Genomic DNA, 15,104 nt, shown 5'->3' with positions numbered 1-15,104 from the left:
CTTTGGTGCAAACAAATGGTATCAAAGTTGATGGTTCAATTACTGGGTATCGAGACATGGATCCAATTATTCAGAGCAAAATTATGTATTGATTATCCAACAGTTTTGGATAAAGAATTTATTACCACTTTGTTAAGATGGTAGTTTGAATGTACAACAGCATGAAGTAAATTACATTTTGCACCACAAAAAAAACAAGAGAAACAAATAATGAAGGAAACAATGATGAGCTGAAGAATTAAACAAATCCTTGTTTCTTTTGCCACTAAAAGTTTCATACCAGAAACTTTCACAGTTAAATAACAGAACCAAAGTTCTGCTGACATAATCTGTGTTTGTCAAGATCAATCGTCAAATGAATGATTAGTTGAGGTTTGGCCAATGCTGGTGGAATCACCCCATGATGTATGATCAGAGCTGATTTCATCATGATGTTTATAATTTTCATTCGCATAAAAAGAAGGCCTTGGAGGCAATTCAAGGCTTTCAGTTTTCCCTTCAAGCATCTCAACTACTTTGTTCATTGAAGGACGATCACTCGGTTTCAACTGAATACACCAAAGTGCAACCATAAACATCCTTTTAGCTAAGGCCATTCCCTCTTCGGAGACATCTTCCATTATTTCAATCTCTCTCTCTTCTTTAAATTGATCATAAATCCAAAATGGGAAGTAATGTTGACTCGAGTGGGCTGCGTTAGGATCCGAGTTCTTCCTCTTACCTGCCATTTCCATCAAAAGCATTCCAAAGCTGTATACATCAGCTTTGTAAGACACTCCTCCAATATTTTTGTAGAACAATTCAGGAGCCATGTAACCCAAAGTTCCTCTTGCCGCAGTTAACGGAACAATGCTATCGTTCACAGGATATAGCTTTGCAAGTCCAAAATCCGAAACCTTTGGAACGAAGTCTTCGTCTAGAAGAATATTATGAGGCTTGATATCAAAATGTAGAATTTGCATATCACAACCTCGATGCAGATATTCTATCCCACGAGCTATTCCAAGAGATATTTCATATATTTTCTCGTAACTCAAAGGATCAACTCCTTCTTTAGGGAAAATGTACTTATCTAATGACCCATTCGGCATGAATTCGTAAACAAGTGCACTCTTTTTTCCTTCAACACAGTATCCAACAAGACGTACCACATTAACATGATGTATTCTTCCAATGGTCGCAACTTCGTTGATAAAATCTTGTCCATTATTAACATTGGATTTTGTCAACATCTTTATTGCGACATCCGGTCCACTTCTTAGCTTTCCTTTGTACACAGCACCAAAACCTCCTTGACCTAATTTCACTCTAAAACCTCCAGTCATCTTCTTGATTTCTTTGTATTCATACCTTATAGGATTTAGATTGCTTTCTAGCAAAAAGTTTTCGATGTTATCATACATTGATAAATGTCTCCTTCTCCATTTATAGATAAATAGCACAAGTAGAACTATAACACCAAATACAAATCTAACTCCTATGAATAAGGGAATAACATTTCTTCCTATAATTATTCCTCCATCGAAGTATTCTAGTCCAACTGGATTGTCCAATTGTCTTGTACTAAATGTGATTCTACTTCCAAGTCCTGCATGTTTCAATCTGATTTAGTTTTATTCAAGTGTAAATTATGATACCAATTTGTATATGACTCAAATTAATGTATCACAGAATAAGTACAAGCTTCTCAAAACCAAAAAAAAAAAAAAAAAGTACAAGCTTCTTTGTTCAAAAAAGTAGAAGGTTCTTACCAATAAAGATGCCTCTAAGATAAGCTGCAAAAAACAGAAAATAAAAGTAAATAAGTCCATCAAATTATACATATATATTTTAATGGTAGATATTTAATAGAGAAACAAGGGAAATGTTGGAGGAGAAAAACAATAAAGGAAATTAATCCATACCACGAGTATAACCAAATATCTGGTCTTGAAGTTCTGAAACACCACAAAACAATAATATAGTTAGCTTATGATTCAAAAGACTTACATGGACCAACAATTAAACATTTACTGGTATAAGTAAATTATGTCTGTTTGAGAGAATTTCAGTTATAATCTTCTTGAAATCATAATCAAACTACTTAGAAAGTCAGAAAGTGGCATGTGCCAAACATACGTACCACACTTATCAGTTGTTTGGTAAGCATAATGACATAATTGCTTATTACATTGAACTTCTCCACTATCTTCATCAACAACCTTACAACTTGTTCCCTTTCCACATCTATCTTCACAAATCACAGGCAACCAAGAAACCTCAAATCCATCAATTATCATCCGATGAATCTCATCGTATGAAACATTATCTTTCACAATCTCCGGTTGTGCCTTAGCCAACGTAGCCACCATAAAATCACACCCAACCTTAATATCCTCAACACGATACTCAAACAATGATGGTTCCAAAACAGCATACACATGATTAGTACTGCTATTCCCATGTGTGCTACAACGACTCATGTCCACCTTAACGTACCGTGGATCTTTTATTGGATTTGAACAATTGAAATATGCTATTCTCAATGGATTTATAGGATCCAGAATGAACGGCTCGGATCCAAAATTGTCTTCGCCAAAAAGAACATTGTTAAAACTTCGATCATATAAAAAGTACCGTGGAATGAAAGAGCAATTACTGTCTTCCACTGCACCCGCGTCACTTAATGAAATTGTAAATCTCTTGTAATCAATGTGTTGTACATAGTATTTCCCGGAGAACATGGTTAATGATGGACCGTTTTCATTGCAATCTAATTCGTACCTTGTGTCTCCACATTGGCTTGGATCGGTTTTGAGACGGAATGGATATGTTATGTTGTGAATTTTGCCGCATGATGAAGTTGGACATGGTTTGTGATGCTTAGCTAGACAATTTTGATGGAATAGGAAAAGAATTGAAGCAAATATTAATACTAGTGTTTGTAAATATGATGAAGAAAATGGAGCTTGTTTCTTCATCATTCAAGTCTTGAAGAAGATATGAAAATTACTAAATGCACCCTTCATGTACAAACGTTGTGATTGGTTTGTGTTTATGAATTTTATAAATGGCCAATCATTTATCAATAGGCTGCCACCATATCTAGCTGTCTTTGTCTCTGCTTTCTCATTGTTGACTTTTTTTATTCTTTCTTTTCTACCATATCCATATTAAATTTTGCAAGTTGCAATATGATATCTTTTTAGGCACACGATACAACAATAACGAGTCAACAATTGCATAAAAACATGTCTAAATTAAATGTTCATGATCATGACTCTAAAATCTCAGTTTCAAGAATTGACTATGCCCAAACTTTATGTGATTATAATAATTTTGTTATTTTTGTTGCGTTATGCAAGTTTGTTGAAGTACAGTAATCACGACTGATGGTGTATAGAAATGTGGGCGCCTCCATATGAATCCAGATGTGCACATTGTATTCAATATATCCACGAAAATTAAAGCGCGGTCCACTAGACCACATGCGAATTTAATAATAGAAAAAATGATTAATTATTTTGACTGTATAATACTTCCTCCGTCTATTGTAACATTTGGATTGTATGCAGTTTTAAAAGACCCTTATTACTTTTTTTTTTTTAAGGGAAAGACATTTATTACTTTGTACAAATATTACTACTCATATAATGTAGAGACTAAAACGAAAAAGTTGATATATATATATATTTATAGGGAACAAAATCATATTTAACCCTCCTTCAAAAAAAAAATCATATTTAACCCTATAATATATAGTCAAATTTTCTGAACAATTTATGTTAAATATCAAAAAGGAGTTTAATCTCATTGATTTATTAGTTCACTAGCCTATTTAAACTTAAATCACATTACTTCTTTAAAGATATTCATATAAAATATGTTTTTAAACAAATTAGCAAATCATATCATACATTCAAAATACCACACTTAGACCTTACAAAGTATAGTTCGGCTTAAATTATTTGAACCCTTATTTGTAAGCAGTTAAATAGAGTGAAATTCAATATATAAGGGTATATTAGTGAAAATATCATAAACATTACATCAATATTTTCAAGTTATAATTATTTTGAAACATAAAAAAATGCAAATGTGACAATTATTATGAGATATAGAGAGTATATTTTAGGCAAAGAATCACATAGTTTAAGACAATGATGTGGGGAGCTAATTTCATTGGCCCAAAAATCAAATAGTACAAGAAACAATATTCGGATGAGTAGTGCTAGACACACTCTCTTTCAAACACTCTTTTTAATATTCACTCTCTAATTGAGTTAAATCAATGTGGGTACTAAATTTTGAAAATGGAACCCACGTAAAGTGGTTGAGAAATACATTGGTTTCACCCAATAAGAGAGTGAATGTTTCAGAAATTGTTGAAAAGAGAGTGTTGCTAAAATTCATCTATTCAGATATAGATCTAATCTATTAACTTATGTGTAAAGCTAATCATAATCAAAGAAAGAGCAACAAGATAAAGAGAGTAGAAGAACAAACACGTCAATGTTTGGTTACCTAATTCGACTCAAAAATCAACCTACGTCTAAGGAGAGAGCAACTCTTCGATCTACTATCTTCGAATTTCTTACAAAGAGATGCAATAGACTTGCAAGATATTGCACACAAACACACATATTGTACGGTTTTTCACTCCAAAATAATTTTTTTTTCATAATCCAAGATACATTTTATAGAGCTTTATCTCAAAGTAACTCCAAGGACACTATAATGACTCATAATATTATTGTTAGATTTGAAATAATATACGTTAATTCAAATCTAAATAATAGTAATTTATAATAAACTATTATTTAAAATAAAACAAAGAAGTGGTATTTATGCCTTACAAATATGATATCTCTTTTTTTTTTTTGTGCAGCAAATAATAGTAATCATGAGCTGCACCAATAATAGTCTAACGTGAATCTTTATATAATATAAAAGAATACTTCTATGAGCCAAAGTACACATGGCATTACATTTTTCTTCTAGCATTTATTACTTCTCCAATACAATTCTACAATGTTTTTATACACATATTCAAATTTCAATCTCAATTCAAAATAAATGAAAATGATATACACCTTTACTTATCTTTTATGGAACTTTAATTTCACATTGCATATATGGAACTTTTATTTTGACCAATATATATATATATATATATATATATATATATATATATATATATATATATATATATATATATATATATATATATATATATATGGAACTTTTGTTAAAAATGAAAATGGCATTTATAATCAATTATTCTTGATTTTTTTTTCCGGTATTGTTGATTAAGTAGATGGAGCAAAACATCTTCATCATTGATTATTTTCTCAACCAAAATCAAATCAAATCAAATATATTTTGTTTTATTTTTTTAACTAATTTTTTATTTGTTCATGATTGTTCATGATGTCGTTTGCTTTTATTATTTTCCTATATATAGCATATGTTTCTTTTATCCTTTTCACTTGCACATTTCTTCCAAATTGTGCTGTGAAACTCCAAAAAATCGTCATGACACTAAGATCTGATAACATCTGTGAGATCAACTCAATCAAAGAATCAAAGTAAGTTGTTCGAATCATTCATGTATTGTTTGTTTATAATGTCAACAGTCACATACACCTGTTCTATCTAGATATGATTCTCATGAAGACTTTTATTTGTATATAATGAATTTATTTATTTTTTCGACATTATAAATGAATCTACTTTTTGTATTTTTTATTTCTTTGTACTTTCAAGGTAATATAATTCATTCCACTATGCGAAGAAGTTGTTATACAAATTTGGGCAACACCTACAAAAGAGAAAGGTGTATTCTATGAGTAACTTTGGTGGCGATGTAAATCTTGGACTGTATCGAACAGAAACAAAACGAATACAAACTCAATTGTATAAGTTTCTCAAGAATTTTTATATTTTCATTTCAATTTCAATCCGGATCAGTTATAATTATATTGTGATAGACAAATTGTGTATTTTGCAATCTCTTCTTTGTCGTTTGCTCATTTTAATAATTTAGTGATATGTAAAACATATGTCGAACTAATTTAAATGATAAGCATCTTATTTTAACTTATAATGTAATTTATAATCTTTTTTTAGAGGAAATGTAATTTATAATCTATTAATATGAATTTAAACATATTTAGCATATTTTATTCAAGAGAATTATACGGTTCAATGTTTGGCCAATAATCCATCCCTCCCTAACTAATTATAAGCCCTATTTGAATAATTTTCGTGTCCTTAGATATAAGCTCATTTGCAATTTACTAGGTGCATTTTTTTCTACTATCAAATATACTCCTTATTAATGTTATTTTTTGCAGAGAATACTATTTGAATAACTTTAAATCCGTCATTGATCACAATTAATTTATATTGATTTTTAATATCACTATTACACATATATACAATGGTTTCTAAACGCCCTTCTACCATTGTACTCTTTGTGATGTATTTTTCAAGACCATCCTATATGATTGGTGCAAAAAAAAATGGTGAATTTATGATTGGGGCAAATTGGTTCTACTCTATACGGTTCAATGTAATAGATTTATGAGTTTCCATATTCTAATCATTCCCAAATAATATAGTTACTTCATGTGTGGAGTAGAATTTCTCTTTAATTTTTGTTATGGTTAGTGAGTAAATTTTTTACTTTCCACAAATTGAATTATTTAGATTGCATAAGATATTAATCGATACACATATGCATTACATAATATTTGTATTTGATTACGTACGTTTTCTTAATAATATTTTATTTACAAAAATTATTACCTTATTTACTACCAAATTTTTGAAATAATCTGCACACAATATATTTTTTCCCTTACATACATACATCATAACAATAAAAATAAAATCATAAGAGAGGTTTTTTTTTAACAAAAAAGGTTAAAAAATATGCTATTTTTTCCGTACAAAACAATGCTAATTTCTTCGGTTTAAAATTAAAATAAACCATAAATACGAAGTGCAAATTAATTGAAATAATTCAAAAGAGAAAGTGCAAGTTAATAGCATTTATGTACCTTAAAACCATTTCATTTTTTTTTTAGTCAACTATTACGTTTTAAATTAAGTTGTTTGGTGTGCAAATGAGAAGAATATGCTTGATGAAAAACAATATGCCTAGAAGATGATTTACTTCATAAGGATGCATTCATAAATTAAAATACTCTGTAAAAAGTAATATTTTAATATAAAAACATTAATTGATTTTGTAAAAAAAAAAAACATTAATTGACTAATTGCAAAATTTTAAGTGTCCATATGTACTATTTCATGTTTACTTCAAACCAAATCCAAAATACAACCATGTTATATAATTTATAAACATCATTATTGCAATTAATTTTAATCAAGAGCAATGCGAAACAACATGACACTGATTATCCTCTAAAAAAAATGACACTGATTAATCACAAAATTCGAAGACGGTGTAATAACACTTTCCATACATGGGTAACGTGGTAAAAAAGAAACGTTTTAAGGGTAAAAGGTTAATAACAAATCAATAATAAGTTCATTCGTTGGTTTTTGTGAGTAGTAATAGTTTCTAATTAACCGTAGATAAAACATCAATAACAAATCAACTTAGCTTGATTTGTTTTAAATAAAAAAAATTATGTTCTAAACACATAGACAAAAAATCAATAAAAATTAAAAGTTTAAGAATAGTTAAAAATAATGGTTTTAGCACAAATTAATTTTTTTTTATTTGGACAAAAAAGGAAAGTTGTTAATTTTATAGGGATGAAAAACATATTCAACTCTACTTTTAAATCCAATGTTTACAGTATAATATAGATTCATCAACAAAAAAAAATATAATATAGATTAATTGAAAAATAAACATTCATAAGTACACTATAAAAAACGAATAAACACAATATAACCAACAAATAGTCAATAATTGGCTTAATTGCATGTTTGATCTCTTATGTTTATTTTAGTTTTTAAGCTGGTCTCTTATGTTTTAAAAGTTTCAATTTGGTCCCTTACGTTTTAAAAGTTTCAAGTTGGTCCAAAATGTTACTCACGTTGAGATAAGTTAGTCCCTTCCGCGACATGATATTGAATTTAAAAAAACAAAATATATTAAAAAAATGTTTTAAAATTGATTTTCTATATAAGTTAAGTTCCACCACTGCTATTGTCAACCTGAATCTTTAAATGTTAAGTGAAGGAAGGGACTAACTTACTCCAAAGTGAGACCAACCTGAAACTTTTAAAACGTAAGAGACCAAATAGAAACTTTTAAAACATAAGGGAGCAACATGATAACTAAGATAAACATAAGGAATCAAACATGCAATTAAACCTTAATAATTAATGTATAACTAAGTAGAAAAATAAATTAATAGTAGAAGCTTGTGCAACTATTATTTAGTTAAAGGGAAATGCTAACCAATGCCCCAGGGGCACTGGTTAAGAATATGAAAAAGGAAATTATATAGCAGCATCCTTTTGTGGTAATAATTCTCTTTTATGATAAGCTTAACCGCTGCACCCAGGGCACTGGTTAGCAAGACCCTTAGTTAAATTACATGGTGGTCATCCAAATAGTTGACACTACCAGGATAATATTAAAGTTTACGTAATATGTTTTCGTTCACCTTGATATAGTGGTGGATCGTTTTCTTCAAAAAAAGAAAAAAAGATAGAGATGGACCGTCACCACTCATTCTTATTGGTGAAAACTATAATTGCAATGGTAGTCTGATGTTAGGTTCTAATTATGCACCAACAATTGAGTTTAAGAGTCAAATGAACATTTTAAATACAATATTTCTTTATACAGTGCGAATGTTGACGGTCAAGATCTTAATGTGTCTTTGGTTGAGAGCTTAAAAAATACATTGATGAGCATAATGTACTCGAAAAAATGATTTTCTATGTTATAGATCACGTCGAACAAGAAGCCCCGACCAATTTGTATTTTAGATTATTATCAATCTTTCAAAGGGTGCTAGAATGCATAATTTACTTATGTTATGTGTGATGATGTTGCAAAACTAATAATCAACGATGGTAATGCAGTTGAAAAAGGTCGAGCCATTAATATTGAAAGTGTGTGTGTAGAGTTCAAACAAATATATGAGACATATATTTTATTTGTGCCACTTCAATATCCATTGTTGTTTCCTTTATGGTTAAGATGAATATTATGTAGATATAAAAATTAGATTGGAGGACCACAAGAATGATGAACATAAAGGAAAAGGGTTTCAATGAGGGGGTTTATTTCGTATTGGATTGAAGAGAGACATGTTGAGTATGGTAACATCACATTCAACCAAGAGCAACCACATAAATGAGGATAACACTAGACATGGCAACACAACTCATACTCGCGGTTACCCGTCCAAATCAACCCTGATTTGACGAGTTTTCCCCTTTTTGACTGGGTTTGGCTATGAGTTTGTGTTTTCTCCGACTTCAAAACATGGGTATAACATAGATATAGGTACTCACCCCGAACCCATACCCAAACCCATCCCATTGTAGAAAATTACTTTATCATCCATTGATATTTGACATTTTATAAAATTTGCAATTGATATTTAAAGAAGCAACCAACTAATTCACTCAATGAAATGTTAAAATAAGCATATTATTGGATAATGCATTACAATATTTTCCTCGAGGTTAAAAAAACTTATTTTTTATTGAAAAATAATAATTCATTTTGGGGACAGAGATGAGGCGGGGATACCAAACCCGTTGGGGACGGGGATGTGATTCAATTCCTCATCCCTGTTGGGTATGGGTAAGGTAATGAGTAAGTATATGAAAGTCAGGGATAGGGATGGGGAAGGTAAAACCTGTCCCCACCCCGCCCCAATGCCATGCCTAGATAACTCTATATCTTCACCCAAAGGCTTAAGACATTAAGTATATGAGCCACCTCACTTATATGTTTCTCAACATTTACTCTTGCATTTAATGTCGAATTTTAACTCACACTGGACACATTAACATATATACATTAAGTATGAGACTCTTTGTGTCAATGGTCCACCGCCAAGAACCACTTCTGCTCCCCTCCAATGTTGAACCGAGATATGATACCACTTTAAGTCCTTCTTAGGTAGTCAACATTAATGCGAATCGATACATTGCAAAAAGAGCAACCACATGTGAGAATGATACCGCGTCTTCTTTCAAAATATTTAGGCTTAATTATATGCGTTCATTTACTTATTTGTTGTACAACCTCGACTCATTTATCCAATGTTGAACTTTAACTAACAATTGATACATCACAATATTTTCTCCCCCAAGTATGTGAAATTTTAGCCCGTGCTTGGCACGGGTGTCCATACTAGTTAAATTCAAATGAGAGCGGTTTTGTTGCCGAATTGATAGTTTTTTTTGGAATAATTACCAGTCAAAAATATCTTTTCATGATGAAAATACTAATTACTTTTGTAACCGCAATTGGAATGATATACTTTTCCTCAAAAAATATAAATTCAAATGAGTTACTTAGCTTCTAAATGCCAAATGAATTCCAAAACTGATGGAATTAACTATCAAAGTAATCGTCCTTGTGCTTCTCTGATACTTTCCAGGAATAAGAACGTGATTGGTTCCAACTAGCCTTCACCCAAAATTAAAATGAATAATCGTCCTTGTGCTTCTCTCATACTTTCCAGGATTCAGAACGTGATTCGTTCCAACTAGTCTTGACCCAAAATTAAAATGAAAGAGCCATGATGCTTCCATTGAAGTAAATATGAAATCACAGATTGAAAAAATAATAAACTATGCATTTTTTTCTATAAGTTTCTTTCCATATGATTAGTAAACTCTTCATCTCATTGGAACCATTCCAAACTAAATAATTCCATGATGAGATTTTAAGTCATATACAACATCACACATTAATTTTCTCCATCTATATATATACATATAGGGGTTTGCTAGGATACACCCACTAGTTTTTATTAAGGTGTGTTTTAGCAAAGATATAACTAAAAAGTTGTTAAATACACCTTAAGGTGAATGTTGCTAAAACACTCCCACATAAAAACTAGTGGGTGTATGTTAGCAACTCCTATAGGCATTTGCTAGGATACACCCACTTATTTTTTAGAAGGTGTGTTTTAGCAAGTTATAACTAAAAAGTAGTTAAATACACCTTAAGGTGTAACTTGCTAAAACACTCCCACATAAAAACTAGTGGGTGTGTTCTAGCAAATCCCATATATATATATATATATATATATATATATATATATATATATATGGGGTTTGCTACAATAGACCCACTCATTTTTATGAAGGTCTATTTTAGCAACCAACACCTTTTCACTTGGACACAAAAACCCTTGTTTTTGTTTTTTGGAAAAACTAAAACTAAAGGGTGCAAATGTCATTTTAATTTAAATGTTAGATTTTATTTTTATTTCTATTTATTTTTACGAGAAGCTTCAAAGTCCATTCTCTTTCTTCCTTCATTGTTTTTACAGACTTTCTTCATTCTGTTTTTTTTACAGATCCTTCTTCAAATTAAACAAATTGGTTATTGGAAAATTTCTTAATTCCGTGGGATCATTTCCGAAATTGAAGTGGCAGGGGAATGGTTATAAAAAACTGAAAACAGTGGATCATCAAAAAGAAACTAATAGTGCTACTAATTACAATGGCTGAATTGAATAGGTTGAGCCCTCATTCTGCTTTTGTTGTTTTGCTCATTGTTGAAACTTCCTTGTGTGATTTTTATTGCAGTTGTTGAATTACTAACATTGTGTTTCTTTATTTAGTTTTTTTTTTTTATTGAAAAAGGGAAAGAAACAATGCATGTTACGAAAGAAGTAAAAGTAGCCTCAATAGTTCTGATGAATGCTATGACAAGCATCTATGTGGATGGTGTGGTGCTATTCAGAGACAGCTTCAAAGATCTCAATACAAAATGCAATATAGTCGGCATGTTCGAATAATTATCCCACAATGGTTTGTTTAATTTGAAGAAGGATCTGTAAAAAGACATAAAATGAAGAAAGTCTGTAAAAACAATGAAGGAAGAAAGAGAATGGACTTTGAAGCTTCTCGTAAAAATAAATAGAAATAAAAATAAAATCTAACATTTAAATTAAAATGACATTTGCACCCTTTAGTTTTAGTTTTTCCAAAAAACAAAAACAAGGGTTTTTGTGTCCAAGTGAAAAGGTGTTGGTTGCTAAAATAGACCTTCATGAAAATGAGTGGGTCTATTGTAGCAAACCCCTATATATATATATATATATATATATATATATATATATATATATATATATATATATATATATATATACATATAGGGATTTGCTAGAACACACCCACTAGTTTTTATGTGGGAGTGTTTTAGCAAAGCTACACCTTAGGGTGTATTTAACACTTTTTAGTTATTTACTTGCTAAAATACTCCTTCTAATAAATAAGTGGGTGTATCCTAGCAAATGCCTGTAGGATTTGCTAGAACACACCCACTTGTTTTTGTTAGAAGGTGTGTTATAGCAGCATACACCTTAAGGTGTATTTATTAACTTTTTAGTTATAACTTGCTAAAACACTCCCACATAAAAACTAGTGGGTGTGTTCTAGCAAACCCCATATATATATATATATATATATATATATATATATATATATATATATATATATATATATATAAGGATAGGATCAAATGACACCATGGTGTCAAATTAAATTTGACACCAAATCATAACCATTAATCCAACTTTAATCCGACGTCTCTCATCAATTCATTAAATGCTCACATGCTTGATCAAATTATCTAAATCTTAATTTTAGAAACAATTTATTCTTTCTTTTTTTTTATTATTATTTACCATTTGATTTCTCCCTACAATTTTTTTTAGAGATTCTATTTACTAATCTTTGTTCAATCATCTTTGTATTCTCTTTGTATTGGCTACTCTTTCATTTGTTGGATGGTAGTATTCTTGAGTTCATGCTGCTAATATTCTTTTATCAGATGTTCTAGCATTTGTGTTTTGCTTTCGTTTAGTAGCATAAATTCTTTTTAATTTTTTTGTGCAATCGTTCTGGTGCTCTTTATAAATCAATTTTCTTTGGGTTCTTCTAAGAAAAATCAAAATAAAAAAGGTTAATAGGAATAAAGAAATAAGGATGATAAGCCCTTAAAAAAATAATGGCAGTGACTAGCGTAAAGAAACCATAATAATACCATTAGAGAATTTTTGGTAAATAATTAATCAAAAAAAGAAAGAATAAATTGTTTCTAAAATTAAAATTCAAAACATTTCATCAAGCATCCGAGTATTTAATGAATTGATGAGAGACGTCGGATTAAAGTTGAATTAATGGTTATGATTTGGTGTCAAATTTAATTTGACACCATGGTGTCATTTGATCCTATCCCATATATATATATATATGGGACAGGATCAAATGACACCATGGTGTCAAAATTAGTTTGACACCAAATCTTATCCATTCATTTCATTTAATCCGAAGGCTTAAAACTATCACCAAATTAATTAACATACACCAAATACTCTCTATCACCTAATTAAGAAACATATCTAACATCATTAATTCATAATCAAACAATCCCTTCTTTTTTTTGGTAGATTCAAACCCTTTTTATTTTCCCCTAATTTTTTTCTTTTGGCCATAAGCACAAACTCAAACTTTATAATTTTTATAAAATCATGATAAATCTTAATTCACTTAAACATGAGACACGATGAGTCCTCTAAAAAAAATTAGACCTATACGTGACAAAATAATCTAATTAGCATGAACAATTCAAGAATCATTAGTCGAGCTTGTTGTTTTTTTTTTAATACAATTTAATTAATTATTAAAAAAATATGAGTATATGAGATAAAGACAAAGAAATATCATTGATGGGGATGATGACTCAAACAACCATAGGTATATGAGTTCCACCATTCATTTTATTAAAAAAAAGTTTAGAAAAGAAGTTTGAGTATGATTATAGAAATCAGAGAAAATTTATAAATTTGGGGAAGGAAAAAAGAGGAACAAAAAAATTTGGGGAAATAAAAATGGAATGTTTGATTATAAATTAATGATGATAGATATGTTTCTTAATTAAGTGATAGAGAGTATTTGGTGTATATTAATTAATTAATTTGGTGATAGTTTTAAGCCTTTGGATTATATAAAATGAATGGATGAGATATGGTGTCAAATTAATTTTGACACCATGGTGTCATTTGATCCTGACCCTATATATATATATATATATATATATATATATATATATATATATATATATATATATATATATATATATATATGAGACAGGATCCGTTGACACCAAATCCCAACCGTTTATTTTATTTGATCAAAGGGCTATTATTTATTTACTTGAAATCTTGCATGATCATTACTTTCCGCATTTTCCCCGATCTTTGTTATATATCTCTGGCCTTTCATATCTTTATCATGATGATTGCTCAGATTTCCCCATCTCAACCATCGGTCTCTTATTCTAAATGAAAACTACAGCTTCTTCTTCATTTCAATTTATTTTACAGGTTCAAATACTAAGGGAGAATTGTGATTTATTAGGCTGAAATCTATTTCAAAATTATAATCGATCAACAAACTGAATTATTTCATAAACTCAATTGCTAAACCTAAAATTTCACAAATAAAATGAAACTCATCAAAAATACTTTTATGGAATCTTATATTTACTACTTTCCTCTCCAATTGGCATTGTTTTCATAGATGTGGCATTAATTGTCTTCATGGCCTGGAATTGATGGGAGGAATTCATCATGAGGGGATAGAGACGCATGAGTTCATACCATGAGTTTTCCTATAATACTTTCAAGATATTATCTTGTAAATATATTGTCACTAGAACGATGATGATTTTTCAAGCATCGAAATCACTTTCTCTTTCAGGATAATGATTTACCGGTATTTCACTTATTCAGTTAAGGAGTATTTTAATTTTCCAGACAAGAGAACAAGGAGGATAATGATACGATCATGTTTTTAATTTGGGTTTTGTAATCATTAATTACAATAATGGTGTGTGATTAAAAGAAAAGGATACACAATAAATTAAAATGAGATCC

The 15,104-nt window shown here is 29.8% G+C and overlaps 1 protein-coding gene and 1 long non-coding RNA gene across 3 annotated transcripts; one reads left to right on the top strand and one right to left on the bottom strand.

Annotated features, from left to right (window-relative positions):
* Window positions 1–69: 69 nt before the first annotated feature.
* Window positions 70–3,036, bottom strand: LOC146953009 (LEAF RUST 10 DISEASE-RESISTANCE LOCUS RECEPTOR-LIKE PROTEIN KINASE-like 2.3). Of its 2 annotated transcripts, XM_085707471.1 has the most exons (4): window positions 2,123–3,036; window positions 1,905–1,937; window positions 1,752–1,775; window positions 70–1,588 (listed from the first exon to the last, which is right to left on the bottom strand). In XM_085707471.1, exons 1-4 carry the CDS (start codon window positions 2,961–2,963, stop codon window positions 345–347), a joined length of 2,142 nt encoding a protein of 713 aa, XP_085563597.1. In that variant the 5' UTR covers window positions 2,964–3,036; the 3' UTR covers window positions 70–344. The 2 variants fall into 2 exon arrangements, with proteins under 2 accessions (XP_085563597.1, XP_085563600.1); XM_085707474.1 differs by lacking the exon at window positions 1,905–1,937.
* A 2,416-nt stretch (window positions 3,037–5,452) lies between these two features.
* On the top strand, window positions 5,453–5,958 carry LOC146953008 (uncharacterized). The gene is made up of 2 exons (XR_015007991.1): window positions 5,453–5,567; window positions 5,746–5,958. It is a non-coding gene; the product is annotated as an uncharacterized LOC146953008 (long non-coding RNA).
* The last annotated feature ends 9,146 nt before the right edge of the window (window positions 5,959–15,104 follow it).

This window comes from Medicago sativa, chromosome 1 (assembly GCF_051527215.1).
Source record: "Medicago sativa cultivar Bolivia chromosome 1, Bolivia_mono, whole genome shotgun sequence".
In the NCBI taxonomy this organism is placed as follows: domain Eukaryota; kingdom Viridiplantae; phylum Streptophyta; class Magnoliopsida; order Fabales; family Fabaceae; genus Medicago; species Medicago sativa.
Note: the sequence above shows the minus strand (reverse complement) of the source record. Positions and strands in the feature narration are given on the sequence as shown.

Excerpts from the sequence above, each read along its gene's own strand:
- LOC146953009 (XM_085707471.1), bottom strand. The coding sequence starts at position 2,963 with ATGATGAAGAAACAAGCTCCATTTTCTTCATCATATTTACAAACACTA. Across the intron at positions 1,776-1,904 it reads GATATTTGGTTATACTCGTG|CTTATCTTAGAGGCATCTTT; the intron begins GTATGGATTAAT and ends TGTTTTTTGCAG. Across the intron at positions 1,589-1,751 it reads TCTTAGAGGCATCTTTATTG|GACTTGGAAGTAGAATCACA; the intron begins GTAAGAACCTTC and ends TGAAACATGCAG.